This window comes from Bos taurus, chromosome 1, assembly GCF_002263795.3.
Source record: "Bos taurus isolate L1 Dominette 01449 registration number 42190680 breed Hereford chromosome 1, ARS-UCD2.0, whole genome shotgun sequence".
NCBI classification, from domain to species: Eukaryota; Metazoa; Chordata; class Mammalia; order Artiodactyla; family Bovidae; genus Bos; species Bos taurus.
In genome coordinates this window covers 78,760,323-78,786,773 of record NC_037328.1, presented here as the reverse complement: position 1 = coordinate 78,786,773, position 26,451 = coordinate 78,760,323, and the positions used below count along the sequence as shown (strand labels likewise).

Sequence of the window (26,451 nt, the reverse complement as noted above, 5' to 3'; positions counted from 1 at the left end):
CTGTAGGCGGCTGGGGGAGTAGGGGCCGAAGTTCGAGAGAAGACTGGAACATTGAAGATTTGAGAAAAGAAATTAGAAGTATGCCTCCGAAAGATAGCTCTGGCTATACTCAAATCGGAGGAGCCCTGGGTTGAGAATGAAAGTAGGAGTAAGCCATCTCTACTGTTTAGTGTAGTGTTTATCTAGTTAACATTTTATGTAAATTCTACCTATCAATTTCCCTTTGCAGCAGTGGTCAACTGTTTCTAATATTAGGAAATTAATTTAAAGATATGGAAATGATAGCCAACATTCATTGAAAACATTCTGTATCACTTCCATGTATTAATTTAGTTGGTCCTTACAACAACTCAGTGAGGAAGCCTGTCATTTCACCCCCATTGTACAGGTGAGATAGTGGTCTAGAGAGGTGAAACCTGAAATTTCTAAGCGGCAGAGCTGGTGTTTGAGCCACAACAGTCTAGCTCTTATGCCAAATTATAAGAATTAACAGATGAATGCATAATCAAAACTACTAACAGCAATGACGTTGATGAGGAATTTGGGTGCAGTTTTTTTTTGTTTGTTTGTTTTTTATGACTCAGTGATTCAGTGATTTTTGCAACCATTACCCTGATCTAATCTTAGCACTTTTCTTCCATCTCAAAAAGAAATTTCATACCCATTTGGAGTCACTCTTTATTCTCACCTCCAACTCTTTATAACCTTGTACCTGCCTTAGTGGTCATCAGTCTTTAAGTGAATGTGATTTCACTTTAGTGACAGTCTGTTTTAAATAGTAGCAATCTGATAGCCTTACTCAGTAACTCAGGAGAGTAACACAGTTTGAAGTCATAATTTCTAACATCTGCATATGAGCACTGTTCTCTGTTCTTAATTTAGGCAGAAAAGTGTAAAAGTGCCAGCCCCGTGTCAGTCACTGGTCATATGCACATGAGTAAGACTGCGCCAGGCCCCACACTTGAGTTCATATGTCTTTTGGAGACGCTGACACAGAAATAGACACATCATTGAACAACAATGGAGAATGGACTTCATCTAGAAATTTTGACATATTTGTTGAAGGACTTGTGTTAAACTTCTTTCTGCTGGAACCCATTGAATTGTTTATAAAAATCTAGACTGTATGAAGCATTTGGACTGCTTGGCATTTTGAGGATAAAATCCACACTGATGTTAGGAAAAATAAAACTCCCCATCCAGAATAGAGTAGTGATTGCCAGACATGAAATAGCCCAGCTGTGCAGTGACTTACAGGACAGTTGGTCTCAAGCAGAGAGTACTAGATAGGATGTGGCTGCACAAGTAACTGTAAGCCCTGAATTACTGTACCTATTTGGTAGCACATATATCTAAAATGGCTTAAAATAAAAATTGCAAATGCACCAGATTTGATCAATCTTAGCATTTCTTTTTCTTATTTTCTCAGTCCCAAGTTAAAAATAAAATCCTCCTGCCTCATTTTCTTGTGTGCTAGTTAGTTAGGATTAACTGGAGTTCTCAACAGGAAAGCGATAGAGTAGACGACATTGTATAGTGGGTGAGAGCCCGGTGGAGATAATTATACAGTCACTCCCACTATATTACCCTTCAAAGAAACTGAGCCTAATATTCTCCTCCTAAGCAATTTAACCAACTTCTAAAAAAAGGTATAAGATATTATTTAGAGAATGAAATAGCAACTGTATATAATCAAGACGGAGAATTATAGCAAATTATAATACTCATTTGATAAGTATATAAAGAGCTAGACTCAAAGCTTTGTATCATACCTCCTAAGTAATTGTTCAGTTGTGCTAACTGTCCTTTATAAAGGAGAGGAGATAAAGAACTGCTAAAAAAAAAATCACCTGTTATACTTGTTCAGTAAGGTTTCTCCCTCTAGGCATAGATTAAATCTAATTTCATGCTCTGCAAGGATCAAGCACACATTTGGTCCTCAAATGTGTAATAGTAGTGATTTCTTTGGCTTTCCAAAGCTAATATCCATGTAGAAACATAGACACTAGTAGAACTAAATGCAATTAAAATGTGTTTTAAGAGTATGTCTATGTAAGTATAGATGTTATATACCTGTGTTCACTGATATTACATCCCAAAATTTTAAAAATATAGGGCTACATGCAGATTTTTTTCAATAATTCTTTGAAGATAATCAAAAGGAGGTTGAGACTTCTGCTAAATTGTCCATTTAGCAGTATATTAAAGTGTTGGCAGTAATAAGTGTTGGTTTGCTTTAAACAAGACAGACAGGTGTAAATTTTAAGAGGCTTAAGTGTGAACACTTTCTTTGAGTTTGTAATTCTTGTACTTCTACTGCCCCACCCCCTCAAAAAAAAAAAAAAAAGAGTACTGATCTGATTGCTGTGATGAGAATCTGTACTATATAGTGGCTAAGAGCAGTTACTCGAAAGATGGCAGCTACCTTACATGGTCACACCACTTACTAGCTGTGTGACCTTCAGTAGGCAGTGTAATCTCTCCACGCGTCAGTTCCTGATTTCAAATGGCTGGAAGAAAATCCCGAGGGTAATTGTGGAACCCTCTTTTATCTTTGCTCTTGATGACTCAGTGAAGAGTATTATGGCAAAATTCATAGAACTTTCATGATTTTCCTTTGCAAGGTGGTTCAATAGGTTGAATTCTAAATGTGAAGAAGCTTTTGGAATGCTTCAGTTTGTTTCACACACATACACACACACATATGCGTATGTGCAATGGAGTGACATTTTTAAAAGACTGTCTAAATCATCTAAGAATGTTTCTTTCAACAACAATAATAACTTATTTAATAACAAAACACTGTCATAATTTAAGCAACGATATTTTTTGTTTCTACTGGTGCAGTAACGGTACATTTTATAATCAGTGACATCTTTTTTGATGGGACACTGTAAACACCCAGAAAACATTAGCAATTCTAATTAGTATTTGGGTTGAGGTTAGTGTGTCTACATTGTTAAAGGTAATGGTCTTAAGGCCTTTAATTTTAGAGTCAAGTGTGTTGAAAGAATATTTTGCATTTGCCACAAGTATACAGATATATCAGTAAGACTTGGATATTGTGCTAACTAAAGTTGAAATTCACATCTTCTGAATACCTACACACTTCTCCTTTCTCTTGATTATGAAGGTTAAATTGAATAATAGAAGTGAAAGCATTCTGTAAACCAAAGTTAAGAAATAGCAGGATAGGTCAGGCAATGCTATGCTAACAACTATTTTCCAAATCTCAGTTCTTAAAACAAAAGCTAGTTTTTTGCTTCTGTTATTTGTTCACTCTGGATCAGAATTTCTTTGCCGACTGATGGAATAGCCACCATCTCAAACATTGCTGCCACCATCTCAAACATTGCTGTCCCGCATCCCAGAGTAAAATGACACCACCCTTATGGCAGAAAGTGAAGAGGAACTAAAAAGCCTCTTGATGAAAGTGAAAGAGGAGAGTGAAAAAGTTGGCTTAAAGCTCAACATTCAGAAAACGAAGATCATGGCATCCGGTCCCATTACTTCATGGCAAATAGATGGGGAAACAGTGTCAGACTTTATTTTTTTAGGCTGTAAAATCACTGCAGATGGTGACTGCAGCCATGAAATTAAAAGACGCTTACTCCTTGGAAGGAAAGTTATGACCAACCTACATAGCATATTCAAAAGCAGAGACATTACTTTGCCAACAAAGGTCCATCTAGTCAAGGCTATGGTTTTTCCTGTGGTCATGTATGGATGTGAGAGTTGGACTGTGAAGAAGGCTGAGTGCCGAAGAATTGATGCTTTTGAACCGTGGTGTTGGAGAAGACTCTTGAGAGTCCCTTGGACTGCAAGGAGATCTAATCAGTCCATTCTGAAGGAGATCAGCCCTGGGATTTCTTTGGAAGGAATGATGCTAAAGCTGAAACTCCAGTACTTTGACCACCTCATGCGAAGAGTTGACTCATTAGAAAAGACTCTGATGCTGGGAGGGATTGGGGGCAGGAGGAGAAGGGGACGACAGAGAATGAGATGGCTGGACGGCATCACTGACTCAATGGACGTGAGTCTGGGTGAACTCCGGGAGTTGGTGATGGACAGGGAGGCGTGGCGTGCTGCAATTCATGGGGTCGCAAAGAGTCGGACACGACTGAGCGACTGAACTGAACTGAGGGTCTTGACCTCTCAATTGCATACTCTGGCCTGTAAGTAACACATGCAGACTTGTACTTACAGCGTTTCAGCCAAAACTCTTCATACGGCTCCATCTAGCCATAAGGGTGCCAGAAAGCAGAGCTGGAAATACTTAGAAAGCAGCATTGATGGCTACCACAAAGTTTGTAATAATAATAATAATTACGGCTCCTATATACCAGGAACTGTTTTTAATGCTTTTCAGGTGTGGAGTTCTTTAGTGCTCGTGACGTAGGTATGCTCGTGATTCCCATTGTACAAGTGGGCAGAAAAGTGGTAGATTAACCGCTGCAGAAGAGGAAGAGCAGGACTTTTACAGGATCTGTAGCATTGATATGTATATCAAACTATAATGAAATTGAATGTATTTTTTAAAATTGTAAAAGGAAGATAAAGTTGAGATTTTCTGAAAAACAAGAGAGTGGACTAAGTGATCCTTAAGACGTCCTAAAATTTCACCTGAATCCTTAAATGACCTGCAGAAAAGGTGACTCCCCTGTTTCTTTTGCTGCATCATCTTCAGAAGACGTGGGCCCTCTCCTGACCAGCACACTTCTCTGTTAGCTCAGGAGAGGAGCATTGTCCCAGGAAACGAGCTGCCAGTGTTTCTGGGAATGTTCCCCTTTTGATTTATTTGAACTTTCTATTTGAGAATGTCAAACATATGTGTAAGTAGAAGATTATAGTGAACCCAGTGTTCCAAATGATCAGTTATCCTTATACAGTTATCAATGCCCACCCAGTCTTGCATGATTTAGCTTCTTAAGTTAATCTGGCCATCTATCAAATAGATGTTTGAACACAGACTGAGTTCCTCGAGTTTGTGGGGCTCAGAGAACAGGACTTCCAAAACAGAAAGCCAGTGACCAGTTGGCAGCTTTGTGATGAGTAGGCTTAGTGAGGACATGGGGAGGATGGGATTGAAGAGACTGATTTGAAGAGAGGGCATCACTAATCAATACTTTAGACAAGTTTTCAAGCTGAGGATAAATGATGTGACAGTATTTAATCATTCATAAGACATTCTTCCAAGGTAAGTGGGGAAAGGAGAGATTTGTTGTTAAAGTGTGTCAAAATGATTGCCTTTCTCCCCAGCTAAAACTGTAGTCTTATTCACCACTGAGATAGTTAATAAATGGAGAGTGGACAGGTGATGTCTATTATGGGGCAGTGCAGGGGAGCTCTGTGTTCTGGGCCCTACTGTCAGGCAGAGAATCCTCTGAACTGGAAAGCACACTGCTTGACCACCCTAGGCTTCCAAATCAGCGATATCCAGAGGGCCCTGGGTCATTGAACCTCCCTGTCCCTTTGAAAGACGCACATACTAACACTCCGGGGCCTTACAAACCTCTTATAACATTCAATTAACAAATGTTCCTCAAATGCTGTGAGCTCCCCACTTGGATAGATGTGACTGAAATGTAAAGTACCTTTCACTGCCTTATTTATTGCTCCAGCAAACACGTTATATGTTGGCACCATTTATCTTCATTTTAATTTTATCTCCAACAAATATAGGCATTAATTTAAATCACATACAGAACATAACAGTTTTTATAGAGGCAAACTTATTCCAGTGTGCTGCATTTTAATATCACACTTTACCATCTTTTCTCACTTGATTCAAGAATAGTATCTCTTCCTGCCTCAGCATTTAAGCTGAGGACAACAGAAACTTTTTTTGTGCGTACATGTTCTTGCTCTCAAACTTCATCTTTCTCGCTGTTTTGCTGTTGATTGCCTGGAAGTTTGTGAGCATGAACACAGGAGTTTATTAGTGGTTTTCTTTCTCATTTTCCAGCTTAACTTCCCATTGTGTTTGTGGTGAGGGTGGTGGGGGTGGGGACCCAGCATAAGGAGATTTGTAGCTGAACTTAATTCTAGGTACCTGTTCTAACTGAAACACACAATGGAAGGTATCCCTGCCTCCTGAAATTGACTTTTTTTTCCAAATGGAGAATTTCCCTTTCTCCCTTTTTCTTCATAACTTACTTCTGCAGGAGCAGAGTCTCTCCCCTGAGGGGAAACAGGCTAAGTCAGCTGCTGTATTTATGACCACGAACCATTCCAGTTAGCTGCTACCCACTAAGCAAGGGCAATTTCCCAATCCTTAATTTGTGGCCTGCAAAGCTGTTGTCCCTCTTCATTTAAGACTTGCCGGATTGACTCTGACATGGCAGCATATTCCCAGAAGTCAGGGCTACAGAGGCAGGAATAACATAAGCACAACCATTAGACAATGTGGATTTAAGCCATTCCAGGATCCTTTGGGAAGCTTTCAGGGACTTTCCCTCCAAAGCACTAAACTGAAAAGAAAACAAAACTTACTGTTCTAGTTTTTTAGGTTTCTGAATATCTAGTTTAGAGACATCTGTCATACCCCCCACCCCTTTTTTTTAAACATTAGAGTTTAAATGTACCAGTTTAAGTTCTCTGTTTTATCCTTATAACATCCCCAGGTGAGGGATGCCATAATTGTGCTCATTTTACAGATGAGGAAACAAGGCTTAGAGAAGTTATTTTTTATTTTTATTTTTTTCTGAATTCATGCAGCTGAGACATGGCAAGGCCAGGGTTTTGAATCCAGACCACTTTCTCCAATTTGCTTTTGCTATAGCTAGCTCTCTTAAGCTTCAATTCTTGACCTCTTGTTTGATGCAGACTCTCCCCAAACCCTTAATCTTTGTGTTACTAGGTGCATTTTATCTGTGGCAAGAATACGGTTACCCTGGAAACCCACTAGCTAGAATGGCAATCCAATTATAGCACCACTGCTCCGGTTTTATTAAATTAGCATTGCTGATGACGTGGACTTCTTGATGGAAGGATGCTCAAAAGTGGGTTCTCACCAGTTGTCCTTGCCTCTTAGGACCCTTTGGGGTCATTATTCTACTCCACCAAACCAACAAACAAAAAGTCCTCCTTTGGGTGATGGATTGAATTTGAGAGAGAAATTGGGATTGTTTTTTTGACCATGGGCTTTCAGCGGTGGATGAAGATGTATGGAAGTGCATGGAAAGAAGCCTAATTAAATTCTGCCTGCCCTTTGAGTAGCCACGCCCACCCCACCACAGTCTGCTGATTTAGGACTCTGATATGAATGGCGGAGGCTCATGGACATCTGTTTGTGTGGTTCTTAGCCTGTTGGTTATATCCAGACTTGATTCAGAAAAATGTGCAGCTCTTTGATATTCTTTGGCCCTTTACAGACTTTTGATGGATCAAGAATTTGCTTTGATGGACACTGATTCATTGATGAGCTTCCTTTAAGCACATAGAATTTAAATAGTGTTGAATATTATCAGTGCTTAGCCCAGTGACACCAGCTTGGAGGAAATGATGCTCTTTATGCCAGTGGGCTGTCAGCTCCCTGAGATGGTAACTGGTAGGCTGGCAAAATGCTGTGTTACTTTCTTCCACCTATCAGGTACTGCACCAGGCGCATACCACCTATTACCTCGGTGAATTTCATCAGCTCTGTTATTAGCTCTGTTTTATAGAGGAGGTAAAGGATAAGTTAGAACAAATGGCCTGCTTATGTGAAGGGTTCTGAGGTTATGATGGTGAGTTCTGAGCACCAGTTCCTAGCTTGCACCCCAGTGTTTTCTTTATACCATAGTGTGTCAAGATGGATCTTCTCTAAATATGAATTTTTAAGTTCTAATGCCAGAACTGTTTTTGTCTTGAAAAGAGTGTGGGCATATCCTGTCTAGAAGGATGGTAACCAGGGAGGAGAGTGGACTGCATATTACTATGTAACTCTGGAGAAGGGATATTCCCATGACTCTCTCTATCACCAGGGAGCAGGTCTCCAGAATCACAAATTCAAAATGATGAAGAGAATTATGAATCTTTATAAAGCATTCTACAGTCTATGTTAGCTTTTTCACTTATCAGTAATTAAAGACATTCACTGAAGTTCTGGCTTCCCCATTTACTGGCCTGATTACTTCAACTAGTATGGTTGATGCCTTCATTCCTCATTTCCCTGTGAGAAAAATGGAACACTAATAATATTGGATAAGTATATTGGGTTGTGAAGAAATGAGTAAGAATTATGTTCCCAGATGCAAAAAAGGTAATCTCATGGAAGGTGGTAGTGTTCCTCTTGTGATTACCCAGCGATCCACCTCTCTACCCCAATATTGTCTGATTGTTTAAAACTTAATCTGAGAGGATCTTTGATATTCCTTATGTGTAACTGTAGGGACTTTGATTTTAAAATCCTGATTCTTGGTGTTATTACTCTGACAGCAAATTCTTCTCTAATTACTCCATGTGAAAGGAGAAATAATGCCTTTGAAACCTCTATATTTTCTCTTAATTAGATGTGAATCTATATATTATTTGAATTGTGACATATATTTTCATAAATATACTAGTATATGTGCATTTTACAACATTTAAAGTTACAGATACACTAACAGTCATTTCTGGAGTCACAGGAAAAAGACTTCTTTCTTATACTTCTACAAGTTTTTAAAGTTTTTATAATTAATCTACTTTATTTTGTTCTTCATTTATAATATAATTTATATAAATGTTTTGGTAGATGTATATAAATATTTATTTCATAACTTTGTATAAATATACGTATATATGTATACACACACACACATACAGTAGGGCTTCCCTGTGGCTCAGATGGTAAAGAATCTACCTGCAATGGTAGCGGAACTAAGATCCTACATGTCTAGGGGCAATTAAGTTCATGCACACCACAACTAGAGAAGACCCGCAGGCTGCCACAAAGATCAAGAACGGCCAATATAAAGCCAAACAATCAAACAACTGCCCACCCTCCTCCCAAATAAAACCCAATAAACCCAATTAACATGTACAGGGGATAAATTTTTAAGCTATTAAATTTTTCCTCCTTCCCCTCTCCCTCCCTTTCCCCCTTCTCTTCCTCTTTTTTCCATCAGCCTATTAATTTATCACCTAACCATCCCTCCATCACTTTCTTCTTTCTTTCGTCTCTGCCCAGCACCTTTTACCTTTTTAGCACTTTTTAGAATAGAAACTGAAAATAATCTTGATCTTAAACATAACGTGTTAGAAAAATTGAATGTGTTTTTTGAGAAGAGATATCTTGTCCTTGTATCCACATATCATTGTGATACTTGAACCTGTCTCAAAACAGAAGTAGAACTATGATTTTTAACACTAATTTCAATCTTTAGTGAATAGACTTTCCTTTCCCAGCCACCCTGATGAGAGAGAACAGAACACTTAAACACAAGTCTGGTAGTTCTGATACCACTTACCCAAGTTGAGTGCCTTTTATGGTTCCCAGTGGCCATGATGATTTCTATTCCTTTTCAAGTTTGTAAGATCTTGGTTGGTAATTTTTGTAGCAGCCAGGAGTTTGGGTCCTAGTAACTGAACCTTATACCCTTTTTTTTTTTTTTCCTTCCTCTCCAGGTGTCTGCTCTGGGACCACCTTGCTCTATTTATCCTTTTTTGTATGGTGTTTCCCTTGTCAATTCATGTAATGCTGTTCATTTTAGTTATTAAGATATGAATTTAATCCAGTGAAGGGGGCAAGTATGTGTGTGTCTCTCTGAATTTTTTAAAGGGGAATAATATTTCTCACTTGAGGAAACTGGCTTTCACAGTCCATCCTCTAACTTTTTTCTTTTTTCAATTTGAACTGGCCAACTAAGGAGATCACATTTAGTACTTGCTAGTTGATACTTACCTTCTCCCATTCTGAGTGAGTCCTCCTGTGGCCCCCTCTCCCAAAGGTGCACTGAGTCACAATGCGATTAGCAGCTGCCTGTGCACTCTTGCACATGGCACACTAAACCATGGGGTGTTCAAGGTTCAGCTTAGGAAGGACTTTCAGGAAAAGATGGAGACCCTTTCCCTACTCCAATCATTGAATAGTTGCTTGTAACTGGTATTAATGTTATAAATGATTGTCTCTAAGTCTGTCTCAGTTCCAAACCAGATGGAGTTTTGATTTTAGAAAATCATTCAGTGAAATGTATTTCCTGTGCCTGGTAGTCAGTGATCACTTACCAAAAAAAGTGGGGGGGGGTGGGAGAATAAAAATAAACTTATGATAATTCACATACACTTAACCTTTACTGAGTGAGTAATACCAAAAAGGGAATGAAGCACGCTCTGCTGACCAGCATTTCCAAATGGATTCCAGGAATGTGGTTAGAGTTGCCAAAGTAATCTCTGAATCCTGCCAAAAGCTTCCTTTGGGATATTTTTTAGGTTAGGGAAAGCGAGGGATATGAAGGTGTGTATATGAATATGTTTTAAAATTTTCTTACCAGCAGTGCATGGTGAAAAGAACACTGGCTGAAAATTGGAAAACCTGCATTCTAGACCTGTGCTGTGTGCTGTGCTTGGTCACTCAGTTGTGTCTGACTCTTTGCGACCCCATGGACAGTAGCCCGCCAGGCTCCTGTGTCCATGGGATTCTCCAGGCAAGAATACTGGAGTGGGTTGCCATGTCCTCCTCCAGGGGATCTTCCCAACCCAGGGATCAAAGCCAGGTCTCCCGCATTGTAGGCAGATTCTTTACCATCTGAGCCCACTAGGGAAGCCCTCGTTCTAGACCTGGAATCATGTAATCTCCATCATACTGGAAAAGTTACCTACCTTCCTGGGAATTTTATTTATCATGTGTAAAATGAGGATGTCAGACTAAGATCTTTCTTTTTCATCATTGATAACCTGTGCTTTCAGTTCAGTTCAGTCGCTCAGTTGTGTCCGACTTTTTATGACCCATGAACTGCACCACTCCAGGCCTCCCTGTCCATCACCAACTTCCGGAGTGCACCCGAACCCATGTCCATTGAGTCGATGATGCCATCCAACCATCTCATCCTCTGTCGTCCCCTTCTCCTCCTGCCCTCAATCCCTCCCAGCATCGGGGTCTTTTTCAATGAGTCAGCTCTTTGCATCAGGTGGCCAAAGTATTGGAGTTTCAGCTTCAACATCAGTCCTTCCAATGAACACCCAGGACTGATCTCCTTTAGGATGGACTGGATGGACCTCCTTGCCGTCCAAGGGACTCTCCAAGAGTCTTCTCCAACACCACAGTTCAAAAGCACCACAGTTCAAAAGTTCTTCAGTTTTCAAAAGTTCTTCAGCTTTCTTTACAGTCCAACTCTCACACCCATACATGACCACTGGAAAAACCATAGCCTTGACTAGACAGACCTTTGTTGACAAAGTAGTCTCTGCTTTTCAGTATGCTGTCTAGGTTGGTCATAACTTTCCTTCCAAGGAGTAAGCATCTTTTAATTTCATGGCTGCAATCACCAACTGCAGTGATTTTGGAGACCAGAAAAATTAAGTCAGCCAGTTTCCACTGTTTCCCCATCTATTTCCAATGAAATGATGGGACTGGATGCCATGATCTTAGTTTTCTGAATGTTTAGCTTTAAGCCAACTTTTTCACTCTCTTCTTTCACTTTCATCAAGAGACTCTTTAGTTCTTCTTCACTTTCTGCCATAAGGGTGGTGTCATCTGCATATCTGAGGTTACTGATATTTCTCCCAGCAATCTTCATTCCAGCTTGTGCTTCCTCCAGCCCAGCATTTCTCATATTGAACTCTGCATATAAGTTAAATAAGCAGGGTGACAATGTATAGCCTTGACATACTCCTTTTCCTATTTGCTTTAGATTATTCCATAACAGAAAGACCATGCATGTTCATTGTGTCACTGAGTTAACTAAACTAAAATAAATGAAACAACAAGAACAAAAGCAACCTCATTTAAAAAAAAAAGAAAAACAAGTACATATACAGTATTTCTAGTTAGTCAAGATACAACAATTCTGAATCTAATATTTTTAAAGACCTTGTCAAATTAAGAGCTCACGTTCAAGCGCTTGGGTTATGCAAACAATAGTACCGTATGCATGGCAACTGACAAGGCACCAAGAGCTATTTTACCAAAATTCCTCTCGTATTTCTTAAAAGAATAATACTACCAATGTTGTAGTATTGTTTTTCTCAATAGATCCCCTCCTTTCCATTAAAAAAATTAGGCCCCAAACATTTAGTGTTTATTTATAATTATAAGCAGATAAAACCTATAAAGAATTGAAGTATCAGTAATGCCTAAAACCTCTCTCTCTTCAATTGTATGTTTTTCTCCATTGTTATTGCTATCCATCTCTGCCCTGTCCCTGATTTTAATTACTTCCCTTCGTATGTAGAGTATGAAGAATTTGTGTTAGCTTTCTTTGTCTTGTAGTCGCTGCCCCTCTTCTCATGGGACAGCTGAAACTTTCCAAGGGTTCCAGGAAGTCCCCATCATGAACGACCCCTGGGGAGATATATTGCTAATGTTCTTGGCTTATAGTAGGAAGGCATCTCTTTTCAGAAGCAACCTTAACATTTTGTTTAGGGTGGAATCAGAATGTAGCAAGAATGGTCTACAAATAGTCTTGCAGCAATTTTGGCAGACCTTACGAATGGTTTGTTTTTTACCAAAAGTCAAAGATCAGCCAGTGTGACTGGTGATGCCTAGAGAAGGTGCATTAGTCAGTGTTTTACCAGAGCTGTTGCTGCTGCGTCGCTTCAGTCGTGTCCGACTCTGTGCGACCCCATAGACGGCAGCCCACCAGGCTCCCCCGTCCCTGGGATTCCCCAGGCAAGAACACTGGAGTGGGTTGCCATTTCCTTCTCCAATGCATGAAAGTGAAAAGTGAAAGTGAAGTCGCTCAGTCGTGTCCGACTCTAGCGACCCCATGGACTGCAGTCTACCAGGCTCCTCCATCCATGGGATATTCTAGGCAAAAGTACTGGAGTGAGGTGCCATTGCCTTCTCCGACCAGAGCTGTTAGGAGATACATATAAGAAATTCATTGCAAGTAATTAGCTTTCATGATTGAGTGGGCTGGCTGAGCAATCCAACATCTGTAGCGTTGGCTGTTAGGAGGGGCAGGCTGGAACTTTTCTAAAAGAGTTGACACTACTGTCCACAGGTAGACTTTTCTCCTTTAAAGAAGTCTCAGCTTTGATCTCAAGACCTTTCAGCCTTCAATCAGGCTAACCCACATCATCTGGGATAATCTCCCTTACTTAAAGTGAATGGTTTATGGACTTTAATCACTTACACAAAATGCCTTCACAGCCATACCTAGGTTAGTGTTTGAATAACTGCAGATACTATAGTCTAGCAAAACTGACACAGAAAACTCATTATCACAGAAGGCCAGCTATTTTCTATAATAGATAATCTATGGTAGACAAAACAAGGGCACTGAGAGGTCAGAAACAGGGAAGGCAGGAATGATGTAGGAGGAGCCTCAAGAATCCCAGATTCATCATCAAGATTGGGGCTGGGAATGATGGTAGATGTAGGGGACAGTGAATATGGACAGACGAGTGTTCTACCTCATGCTTGTTGAGAACTGAAAAGGCTTTGCCTACCTGCTCTGGGAATAGAACTGTTGCTTGTCAAATAGTTCCTGTTAGTTCTAAGTTCCAAACAGCAGAGCTGATGGTAGTTCTTCCATGTTCTTTACTGAGTTAAAATTTAGTAACCTATTCATATGCTTCTTCAGTGTCAAAAGCACTTGCTAAAATGCCTTTTCCTTTACATTGCTATCATCCTCTAACCTCCTGGTCCTGGTGGTCACTTACTGACCTCCTGGCAAATGGCTCACTGTTTGTTCTCTGGGTCCAGGCTCTCAGTCTTGTTGGAAGAGTTCAGGCCTCAACTTGCTGGCTTAGTCCTTTGATCTCTTATCTCCTGTGACTCTTCTCTCCACTCAACTGTAGCCACCTGTCCCCAGATTACACCCTGGATCTTGTCATTGATTGGTTCATTAATCAAACAATTGAAACAAAACAAACAAAAACCCAACCCTGGATTGTTCCAGCTCTTAGGCAACTCCTGCTCTACTCCTCTTCAGTATCTTTGCTTTCCATTGTCTTTATTTCTGTTTCCCCATCAGCCCCTGACTATTTCTTCTTACCCATTTTAGATTCTCTTGTTCAATACTTCAGCCCATTCTTTCCACTGTTGACTTTCTTTCAGTCAGCTTTCTTCCCGGAGTTTCACTTTGTATACCTACCCTGTTTCACCCGACAGCACGCTTAGGCCGTCTTGCCAACTTTTCTAGGTTTTACGGATCATGCTGCCTTGGTTTTCTGCCTTCTTTTCTGAACAATTCCACTTCTAGGGATCTCCTTAGCTCTTCTTTTGCCTTCTCCTAGATGTTGGTTTTCTTTGGTGGTGGCGGTAAAGTGGGCCAGGGCTGGGGGTATCTTTCCTCAAGTCTGTTATTATTCTACTTCCCACACTTGGTTTGGAGACTCTCATTTCCGTGGCCTCAAATACCTGTGCTGTAAAGTTTCTTTATAGATGTGTTTCAGCAAGCTTTCTTGCACTTCAGATCCAGACCTTTCTCAGTGCTTATGGGCCAGGTGCAGTTGTATATATCTCGGAAAACTTAGTCTGAACGTGTCTAAAATAAATTTATCAACTTATCTCTAGAATTCTTTCTCCTCTTGTGTTGTTAAATTTAACGGTGTTGCCATCTAGCCATTTTCCTAAGCTAGGAATCTGAGTGCTCCTTTACATTCCTCTCTTTTCCATATTGTCAATTTTAGCTTCTAAAAATTTCACAAACCTTTTTACTTCTTGCCATCTGCATGGCCTCGGAAGGATCTCAGGTGGACCACATTTGTATGGCTCTGGTCATATACTCCTAATTGGCTTCCTTGTAGCCCCTTGCCTGCTTCCCAGTCTGTTCCTAAAATGCAAATCTCACTGCAGAATTCCCCTGTCTAAGGTCTTATGTTTTTAGCCTGGTAATATAACTGATTAAGAAAACAGACCCTGAAACCAAATAGAAATATGTTTGAATCTCACTTTTCTGTTATGTAATCTTGGACAAGTAACAATTTTTGGTTTGTTTCCATATGTAAAATAGGAATGATGATAACAGTTATTCTTTTTTCTCTCCCCTTCCCCTTGTTTGTTTAAGGTGTTTTATGCCCTTTTTAACCTTTGACTTCTTTTACTTCTGTCCCTCTTGTGTTCCATGAAGCCATGCTAGACTTCTCTCAGATCCCCAAAGGCACTGAGCTGCCCACTAGACAGTCATATGCTAATTTCTCTCTGTTGCCTTGTCTCAACACAGGTGTCATTTCCCTTGACAAATCGTTCAGCAACCTCCTCCACTCCTGTGTAGTTTGGGTGTCCTTGCTATGCACTCCTCTGTCTTTTTCCTTGAACTTCCTAGTTGCCATACTTTCTACCCTGGTCTGTAAATGCTTGTTCACTCACTGCCTCCTCCTCCCGCTTGATCATTCACTGTCCACCCACTGTATGTGCCATCCACACATTGACTACTGACCCTGGTCATCTTGTTAAGCTTCCTGTTCCTGCTGCCCAGAGCTTAGCACAGAGTCTTGCAGAGATTGGGCACTCATTCAATTTTCGATGAATGTTTATGCGATGGTCTCACTAATTCACTGTTTCCATCAAAGCAATCGCAGTATTTCTTCTTTGGGAGAAAGCATACCATAACGTATAATCCCCCTATCTCTGATGGCTCCCTAGGAACCTGACTGTCTAGAGAGCTGTTTACGCAATGAACTCAAACGGTATTTTGCTAGGAGGGAAAGCCCCAGGATAAGTCCCTTGTCTTGACCACAGAGTTCTATGTTTTCTATCTTTCCTTTTGAAATCTTGGTTTCAGCAAAGCAACATTTTTATCTTCTGCCTATAATCCTAGCATTGTAATATAGGAATATGTTTATACTAAATCCCCAATAGATTATAAGGCTCACCCTTGGATGAGTGGGGGGAACAGCAAGCACCAAACTCACTATTGGCATTACTTGGAAGGAAGTTTCTAGGTATATACCTGACAAGCATTCATGGAGAGCTGCTTTACTTTTCTCTGGAGATTTTGGGAGTTTTTTTTTTTTAACAGTTCTGCACGCTAAAAGAAAAGTTCACAAATTTTGAAAGGAAATGTGGCCCTTTTCATTAGCTCCTTTTACCTCATGCTGAGTCATGGATGAGAGAGAATTTGTAGGCGGCTGAGCTGTAGGAAAAGTAATACTGTCATTTACACTTGCAGGCTGTTATGCTTTCCAGAAAACTTTTTCTGTAGGTTGTGAAAGTGATTAATCTGCTGTTAAAACTGACAAAGAAGGTTCTCTGATAAGAACAAGAATTAAATGAGGGATTTTTTTTTCTTTATAAAGTAATCTCCTATTTCCAGTTTTAGACTAGGAAAAAATAGGTTTTGGTGTTGTTTTTTACTTTTGGTCTTTTTGCGTCTGTGTGAATTTGGTCATGGCTTAAAACAATCACAGGACATTTTCTATTTAAATTATGCTATTTATTGGCATGGTTCATGCCTTATGTTTTATATCTAAATTATTCATTTTTACATCCTGTTCCCTCAACGTTTTTTTCTTTCATATTTCTATATCTAGGTCTTACTTTTTAATATTCTACATACACATCATCTTATGTCTCAAACCCAGATTTCTCCTACCAACTTCTTTTAACATAAAACTGGTAAAGATGGTCTGCATTCTTTCTGTGATATAAATTTCTCCCTCTCTGAAAAATTTCATCTATGTAACATTTATACATGGAGAAGGCAATGGCACCCCACTCCAGTACTCTTGCCTGGAAAATCCCATGGATGGAGGAGCCTGGTAGGCTGCAGTCCAGGGGATCGCTAAGGGTTGGACACGACTGAGCAACTTCACTTTCACTTTTCACTTTCATGCACTGGAGAAGGAAATGGCAACCACTCCAGTGTTCTTTCCTGGAGAATCCCAGGGACGGGGGAGCCTAGTGGACTGCCTGCCATCTATGGGGTCACACAGAGTCAGACACGACTGAAGTGACTTAGCAGCAGCAGCAACATTTATACAACAGCTTAAAAAACTTGTACAAAAGTTGTTTGATACAACTGAGATGAGACATCATTGCCTTAAGAGTTTTGAAAATATGTTTTTATGTTTTATTTTACTTGAGACATAAAGCTTTTCCATTGAGTTCTGGCAAATATAAATGTCATTTGAACCTTTCTCTAGGGACCCCACATTTCAGCTGGCAACCTAAAGGAACAAACAAATCAATCCCATGGCATAAGTCACTTTTTTATAATTCCGTGGAGAACTAGTGACTTATTTAGAGGATTGAAAGTCCTGAAGAAGGTAGAATAACATGTTAGAAGTTTATTAAATTTGCTGCATATTTTAATGCCTATTTTTAAAAAATATATAACAAGTTCATATTGGTTGTTAAAATGCATGGGCTTGAACCTCTGTTTTGTTATGCATTTTGGTTCTTTGAAGGTTTACCATTTTGTGTTAGGATATGTCAGCTTATTTTCCTCTTTTCCTTCTTCCTCTCCTTATCTTTTGAAGACTGACTTCTGCACTTGAGCCGTTCTCTTGGTAGCTGAATGGATTCCTGGGAGTAGAGAGAGCTCTCTCACAACTCTTGACAGCATGACCTCCCATGAGACAGAGAAATGGTCCCTTCTGTAACCCAGATGGACCAGCCTAGGAAACTTTGCATTCTTCTTTCATTCCTAAAGTGTGGATATGCATATGGCTTTTGTCCCTGGGCTACAAATCCAGGTCTTAAAATTCTGAAGTTGAAAATGTCCAAATGATTTGCCACTGAAAACCTGCTATTACTGTATATTTATATCAGTATTTCATGAGGAAAAAAAAATAGAGAACTTGTAAATGTACTTGTTTTATATCTGAACTGCCAAGATTATTTCTGTTCCTTCATTAAATGTGTGTGAAATATATGCAAACACACACATAAACACATATCTGTATATTTATATACATATATAAATCTACATAAAGAGCAGCATTATTAGATAACACTCTTACAGTTTCTTAATCCGTCTCCAAATGCTGTCACATACTGCATCTTGTAATAAAGGATTACGGTTTTTTGGAGGGGGTCTCCTTGGGGCAGGATGAAGTGTGGAGAGCTTTTACATTCTGCTATTAAGCAGAGCAAGGTCGTTGCTACCTGAGGAAGTGGCTATGTGCAGACTTGTCCATGTTTTCATGACAAGGTGGAATAACCTTCAAGCTAGAAGGAGGAAAAAAAGGCCTCATTTGTTGTTGTTTTTATTGTTGTTGTTGAGATTGTCTTAATTTGACTGTAGCATTTTTAAGTTAGGAACACTTTGACTTGACATTTTTAAATGGAAAAACTTCTTTAGATTTTATGGAAAAGTCTTTTTCTTAACCAAATGCCAGTGACAAAATTTAGACCAGAAAGTAGTCATGAAGCAACAGTAATGAGATATGATTGTGGTTTAGTGGGAGAAATAAAGCCCTGTAGGCAACAGCACAAATGCAGTAAATGATGGATCGCTACTAAATAGGTCTCATTAGTCCACCATTGACTATGTATAATTGACATTAGGAAGATTCTGGAAAACTTGGGAAGTATATACCAGAAAGCTTGATGTTACACTGATATAAATCTTTAGAGTGTCTGTTTAAAAAACAATTGATTGTGAGGGTCCACACAGTGGCACCCATGTCACTAACATGTGCTTGAAGAAAAGCTGTTTATATCTCTGAAGACAAATGTACCCATAGAACACTGGGTGATGTAATATGTGACCACTGTAAGTGAATTTCTCCCTTGTGTGCGTGTGTGCTAAGTTGCTTCAGTTGCGTTCAACTCTGCAGCTCTTCTGTCCATGGGATTCTCCAGGCAAGAATGCTAGAGTGGGTTGCCATGTTCTTCCACGAGATCTTCCAACCCAGGGATCAAACCCACATCTCTTAGGTCTCCTGCATTGGCTGGTGGGTTCTTTACCACTAGCGCCAGCTGGGAACTCTGTGAGTATCTCCCTCAGTTGTAGATATTTTCCACAAAATATAACGTTGACTGTTGTTCTAAAGAAGATTGACTCTACTGAGGACTGAAGCACAAGAGGGCATTGATAGTGATTATTTCCATGTTGTTACTCTACATGGTCTGCGAAGCCTGAGTGCCAGATGCTAAATTCTATCAACATAACGTATCTTTAATTAAATATTATATTTGCAATGCAATTAATAATGTGACCTGTTTCCATAACTTTATTAAGAAATTACCATAATTTTTGTATAATAAGGTAATAAAAAGGCAGTGTGTTTTGAAACAGCCTTTCCTGAAGTGGTTATGTGCTTTGTATCTGTTGAATTTTGAATTAAATGAAGAGATTGATGGCCAGTATTATCTCCTGCAATATACTCAGAACTTTACATTAATAAGGGGTCTTCTGTGATTTTTCTTCTTTTAGAGTAAAAGAGGTTTCTTGCTTTTCAGTGGGATCACTATTCAAGATATTTAGAGAATAATTCATTTTATTGGCTTTATGCTCCCTCCCTCCCTGTAACTCTTTCTAAAAACTCTAAGCAATACCAAACAATGTTAATTTCAAGTAGTTTACTGTACATTGCACTGTGATGATTCCTAATAAATGGAAAGTCATGCTTCTGGTTCTGTGGCCATCATTGATGTTGTTTTAATTTTCACAATGTGTTAACATGATAATTAAATTCCCCCAGTGTCCTATGAGGAAGGAGTTTTAAATGGCACCACATGTAGAGGAAAATCTTTGGTATTTAAAAATATTATCTTTTAAATTGATATTGTATGTGGATACAGAATAGTGTATCTAGCTGTGAAAATAGGATTTTAATAAAAAAATATTTTGTAAGCTGCTTTTTTCAAGACTGTTTGAAAATGTCACCCTCAGCTAAATAGAAGTAATTTACATCAGAGACGCGTGTATGTGTGTGTGTGGGTCTGTCCTTACTCTTAATGAAACAGCAGTCTCTCTCTTCAAAAAGTAATTGTTCTCCTTGCAATGTATTTTTCTCTCAGCACTGAGAGTCCCTCTCTTGCCCTTCTTCTGCCCTAATACTTGTTCTTTAATTCTATCAGGTTAGTTGTCAACTAAAATTAAAGGCAGCTGTTACCCTTCACAGTCTGTCCTGATCTAATTTTGCAGACTTGTTTTAGGTACTTGCTTTTAGCATCGAAAGAGCTAACAGAACAACTTTGGAATCACAAAGTGTAGATTCAGATACCAATATTATATTATTCTGTGACCTTGGGCAAATAACTAGACCTCAGTTTCCTCATCGGTAAAATGGGAATAACAGGCCCTTCCTCTGTTGTATGTAAAGCACTTACATAAGGACAGACGCAAAGGATGATCTCAGCTGTTTAATATTAAGGTCCTGCCAAACAACTTTATTGTTCCTTCCTGTCCTTTTGTCTGTGTCTCTGCTCACATTTTTTGCTTGAAACAGAATCTACTCTCCTCTTGCAAGGCAGGCGCATACAAGCATACAACATGAAGCCATCCTCGTGTGCTAATTTTGTAAACCCCACAGAACAGCTCCGAGAGCCCCTCTCTGTCTGCCAGTTTTGGGCTAATCCATCTGAAACCTTCTATTGTGTGTCTTAGTATGCTGAACTGTTACAGGTATATGGTAGTGTAATTTTGTCTCTTTTGCTGGTATGTGAACTCCTGGAATCCAGGGAAATCTTGTGATGAATTTCTCCCTGGTCTAAAGAGTCTATTTCCTTTGTGACCTGTGATCATTATTTATCTAAGAGTGCTTTTCTTTATATCTTATTTGAAATACTTCTGAGTGTACACGATGTAGTCTGCATTTTTGCATTAAGTCTATCACTTCTGGGCATTGGCAAAAGCCAGAAAATTAGGAGGAACAAAATTAAATACATTTAGCCCATTTAAGCAATATGTGAGTTCCTCTTGTGTTTCCTTCCTTCACTTAGCTCTTAATAGTTTTGCAAAAGAATGACAGATACTTTGTTAAAGGAAAATGAAAGCAGATCTGTTACTTCTATGATATGAATGACATTCTTTATCAATGGATAATTAGAATATTTAAGTGTATATCGTTAATGCACATGTATACTCTATTTATAAAAACTGTAAGAAACTCGCTGGGCCTGTATATTTTGTGTGTGTGATGTTCATGTGGGTTATAAACCAGTTACATTCTGGAAATTATAATGCCATTATGTCTTTAAAAATATTATACTCTTAAATAATATTTTAACACTCTATATTCTGTGATAAAACTAAGCTGTGTTATTTCTTTACTGCTAGAAACTTGTGAAGCTCAAAATAGTTTAATCTTTATACATTTAAATTATTTGATTATATTTTAAAACAAATCATAAAACATAATTTTGCAAATTCTATTGAGAAATATTTTATTATTGGACTTTTTAAAGACTGTAGACTTTTTTAAACACTTTTAAATGGTACAGCCACTTTTATTTATTTGTTTTTAAAAAAAAATTTTGGCTGGACCTTGCGGCATTGTGGGACCTTAGTTCCCTGACTAAGGATCAAACCCACATGCCCTGCATTGGAAGGCAGAGTTTTAACCTCTGGACCACCTGGGAAGCCCAAAGACTATAGACTTCATTAAAAATGACAAATTCTGAATTAAAGACATGGAATACATAGCTTGTATAGCTTGTTTGAGAATACAAAGGTTTTACTATCTGCAGCAGTTTTTTGCTTGATTTTACTTTTGTTTTCTATTGCCCTTGATTTTTTGTTGGTTTTTGCAACAGTGTTTCCTTATTTGCTTCTTGTTTCTGTTGCACTGTACCTCACTCTTGTACACGTATGTAAACAACCTCTATGTCCCCTCAGCGCTGAATGATAATTCATTTGTTCTAGGGTGGTAATTTCAATAACATAGATTCAGGTAAGTGATCAAAGCAGACCAAAAAGTATGGTTGGTTTCATAATGACATTTTAGGTTAGGTTTTCTCTTTAGATACTTCTCATTTACATAGGGCATACCTAAGAGTAATTTACATATCTTCCATATTTCTTAAAGCAAATAGTTTTCCCATTGTTTAAATAGACAGGTCATTACATAAGAGGTAATTCACTTTACCCTTTGTACTTGTGCATGCTAAGTCACTTCAGTTGTGTCCGACTCTTTGTGACCCCATAGCCTGCCAGGCTCCTCCTTCCATGGGATTCTCCAAGTAAGAATACTGGAATGAGTTGCCATGCCCTCCTCCAAGGGATCTTCCTGACCCAGGGATTGAACCCATGTCTCTAATGTCTCCAACAATGGCAGGCAGATTCTTTGCCACCAGTGCCACCAAGCCACAGGAGATAAATGGTTAATTGACACCTAGTCTCTGATTGGGAAATATTTAGGGAATGATGAGGACCATGGCATCTGTAAGCCATGCTGCATGTAGCAATGCAGACTCAGTGTTGCCAGCTCCCTGGGACCAAGTTCTACATAAATGGCCTGTGATTCCTAAGACTTTATCTGTGAGATTTGACACCACTGGAGAAGGATGGGTTCAGTGCTTTAGTTAAAAAAACCAAAGTGGTCATGCTTTTCTAATGCCAAGTCCCAATTTTGGTTGAACTATTTAGACAAAGTCTAAGAAATTATGAAATAAATCCAGTTTAAGGGGATGACAGAGGATGAAATGGTTGGATGGCATCACTGACTCAATGGACATGAGTTTGAGTAAACTCTGGGAGTTGATGATGGACAGGGAGGCCTGGCGTGCTGCAGTCCACGAGGACACAGAGAGTCAGACACAACTGAGCAACTGAACTCAACTGAACTGAATTTGTTTTTTCCTCCTCCCCCGTGAGGGTTTGTAATATATAGGAATAATATATAGGAATCTTTACAAACAGATAACATTCCAAATCAGAGGCAAGATTGTATCTTTGGATTTTGGCTGCAGTCAGATTATTTAGGGGCTTCCCAGGTGGCTCTCTAGTTTAAAAAAAGAAAAAAAAATCCACCTGCCAAGGCAGGAGACCAAGGAAATGCAGGTTTGATTCCTGGATCTGGAAGATTCCCCTGGAGGAGGAAATGGCAACCCACTCTGGTATTCTTGCCAGAAAATCCCATGGACAGAGAGGCCTGGAGGGCTACAGTCCTTGGGGTCACAAAGAATTGGACACTACTGAGCAACTGAGCACAAATCATTTAGGACATTTGGACATATATGTTGTGCTGCCCCACAAAATTTTCTAACCATCTGTTAAGACAAATACATGACTACTGTAATACTTGTATTTCCTAAAATAAACAAATCACCCGCTCTCATAAAGGAATCATAAACTACTTAATGTGAATAATATCATTTATTTTGACTACCAGACTGCAGACCTTCAGTTTTAGCAACCTTATCCCATGATCCTGTTTCTCTCTGTTCTGACACCCTAGGTGTCTGAACAGTGATCATTTGAATTATATTTTCTTGGTTTCCATCAAATCTGCCACACCAGTGGGTCCCATTTTCTCCATACCTATTCATATTTGGAAGCAACATTGTACAGAATAAAAGATGCTGGGAAAAGATCTGCTGGGACAGAATTTGGCCATGCATGAGCTCTCTAGTTAGTATTTTCAAACTCTGTCCCTCATTTGGGCCTCTCATTTCTTGCCTGGAACATTGTCATAGCTTCTCCTCTGTCTCCTTTGTGTCCTTCATAAACACATGGCTTCTAGATTAATCTTTCTTCAACATAGGCTTGGTCATGTCAGTCTACATGTGGCTTCATAACAATCTACCTGTTATTGTGCTGTGCTTAGTCGCTCAGTCGTGTTCAACTCTTTGTGACCCCGTGGATTATTTTAGCCTGCCAGGCTCCTCTGTCCATGGGGATTCTCCAGGCAAGAATACTGGAGTGGGTTGCCATGCCCTGCTCTAGCAGATCTTCCCAACCCAGGGATGGAACCCAGGTCTCCTGCCTTGTAGGAAGATTCTTTTCTACCTGCACCACCTGGGAATCCCAAGAGTACTGCAGTGGATAGCCCGTCCCTTCTCCAGGGGAACGTCCCAACCCAGGAATCAAACTGGGGTCTCCTGCATTGCAGGCAGATTCTTTACCAGCTGAGCTACCAGTGAAGCCCACCTGTTATACAGATAGAAGGAATGTAATGATCATGATAATAATGGTAATAAAATAATAATTAGTGAATGCTCTTAAATGCTCCATGCAAAATATCAAATGTCTTGAGACAACAGGGTTTTGTAATTCAATATCAGAGGATTTAACATTGAGGTATTTGTTGTGGGTCTGAATTACATGTGTATAGTGTGGCTGATTGAAAGATCATCTGATATACATGAGAAGTGAGTGGGTGGGGAGTTGACGTTTTGTTAGAAGTGCATGCTTAGTGTTTTGATAAACCATTCCATCTCCTCAAACCTTTGTTATCAGAAACAAACTATGTTGTCAAGAAAATAGAGCATAATTCAGGACAGTGGGAAAATCTTAATGCTTTCCATCTTCCTGCTCTTGGTTTCACAATTAAGTATGTATGCTAAATAGGAGAGGATTGTGTTTGAGTGTTCATATCTGTTAAAGCAGATTGACTACTTGGTTACCACATTGTAAACAGTTTTTCTGAAGAATTTTTAAATTTGTCATTTATGATATGCTAAAAGAAAATGTAAGATATAAAACTGTGTAATAAAAAGGGTTTACATTTAAACACTAACCTCTATACCAGCCACACACATGTGCACACACACACACAAATATATTCAAATATGCATGCAAACATAATACACAAATATACACGTAAATGCATAGGGAAAAGAAAGCTTGGCAATTCACCAGAAATTTACTGTTACTAAGGTTTTTCATTTTCTTTATTTTTTTTAATATTCCCCATATTTTCTACAATGAGTATTACTGCTTTGATGAAGAAACTGCAACTTACCTGAAGATTCACATAGCACGCTCATTCACAAGTCCAAGCAGAGTGAATGGCATCGTTTTGTTCAAACATCTTTGAAAAAATGATTGAGTGACACAAGAACAAATAGTCAAAGTTAAATTATCTTTTTATAATAGTAAAGTAAAATCTTAAATAGTGCCACTGCCTGCCATCTATGAACAGTATTTCTGGGAAATTGTATGTTTTGTATTTTTAAATGACTGGAATATTGAGTAAAGAAATCTAGCAATAAAATGAGAAGCTCTTAGATTACATCTCTGATGCCTGGGATCATTTGTGGTAATTTTCCCTTTTTTATTTCTACAACTTTACTTTTTTTAAATCAGCAAATAGTGATACAGATGACACCTAGCACTCACAAGGTTCACACACACAGACATCACGCACACACACACAAAACCACAGAATTAAGGAAATGGGTGACAAGTTCATACTTACTTCATACTTGAAAGTATTTATTAATGCAGTGGTTCCTTGGTAATGTTTTGGTAACCTACTGTGTCTTAATCTTTATGCTACAATTTTCTAAGTGTTATGAAAGGATGGATAGATGAATATTAGAATGCAATCCCTACTCTCAAGGGACCTTGGTCCTTGGCCTCTTAAGACAGTGCTATTTGGCTGGCTAGAACTCAGCTCTATGTTTAAGAAATGAGTGGGTTGCAGTAGAGTAGTGTCTTCCAAGTAGAGTTTGTCAGAATTTTGGAAATCTGAAAAGTTTCCACTGGTTTTCTGCCTGTTTCCCCTATCATTGAATTCACTGAGGCTAGAAACCATAACTTGTTACCCAGTAGCTGGCAAAATTCCCGGTATTTACAAGGTGGTCAGTTAATGGTTGATGACTGTATGAATGACACCATTTAAAAAAAATTCTAAAGTCATATATTTAGAGGCAACTAATGTATTTCTTTGCTATTGGATGGCTTGGGAAGATAAAGTGTTTTTTCTGAAAGGAAAAGATATTTGAATCTACTATTCTTTTTCTCTGTAAGAAAAGCTATTGTATCTTAAATATTAGTACTAATATTCATTTTGTAAACTAAAATGAAAGAGGAGAAAGGACAAAATGCTTATTTTTTAAAAATAACAACCACAAAATGTTTTTTCTTAATCAGATATTGGAATTAAATCATGCTATACATACAAGTTTACGTTACGTTCTTTTATTTTCTTGTAACATTATAACATAGGAGTGAGTGAGTGAAGTCGCTCAGTCGTGTCTGACTCTTTGTGACCCCATGGATTGTAGCTTACCAGGCTCCTCCGTCCGTGGGATTTTCCAGGCAAGAGTACTGAGTGGGTTGTCATCCTTCTCCAGATAAGAGGGTTAGCATACTATAATATATATAGGTCTTGAGCTTTATCAAAGCAAATGTTGAAAACAGCACCAGCATGAGAAGTGTCTTAGTTTATTCGCCATTCCAGAGGACCTCAGGTATCACAGTATATGGAATCAAGGCTTTCCTGAGATGCCCTGTGCAACCAGGCAGTTTTGAATTCTTCTATGCAAAT

At 38.9% G+C, this 26,451-nt stretch overlaps 1 protein-coding gene across 13 annotated transcripts in view; it reads left to right on the top strand.

Moving 5' to 3' along the window:
• The window catches only part of LPP (LIM domain containing preferred translocation partner in lipoma), a 757,855-nt gene that overhangs the window by 407,253 nt on the left and 324,151 nt on the right, over positions 1–26,451 (top strand). Inside the window, exon 2 of one of the 13 annotated variants that reach the window (XM_059884795.1) lies at positions 7–78. The exons of 10 other annotated variants lie outside the window; for them this stretch is intronic. Coding sequence is in view for 2 of the 3 variants with exons in the window: in XM_059884790.1 (XP_059740773.1) it covers positions 137–148 (12 nt within the window). In the remaining variant the exon portion in view is untranslated. Of the gene's footprint in view, positions 1–6; positions 149–26,451 lie in introns of all 13 variants that reach the window. 2 more of the 13 variants (XM_059884794.1, XM_059884790.1) reach the window with 2 other exon arrangements.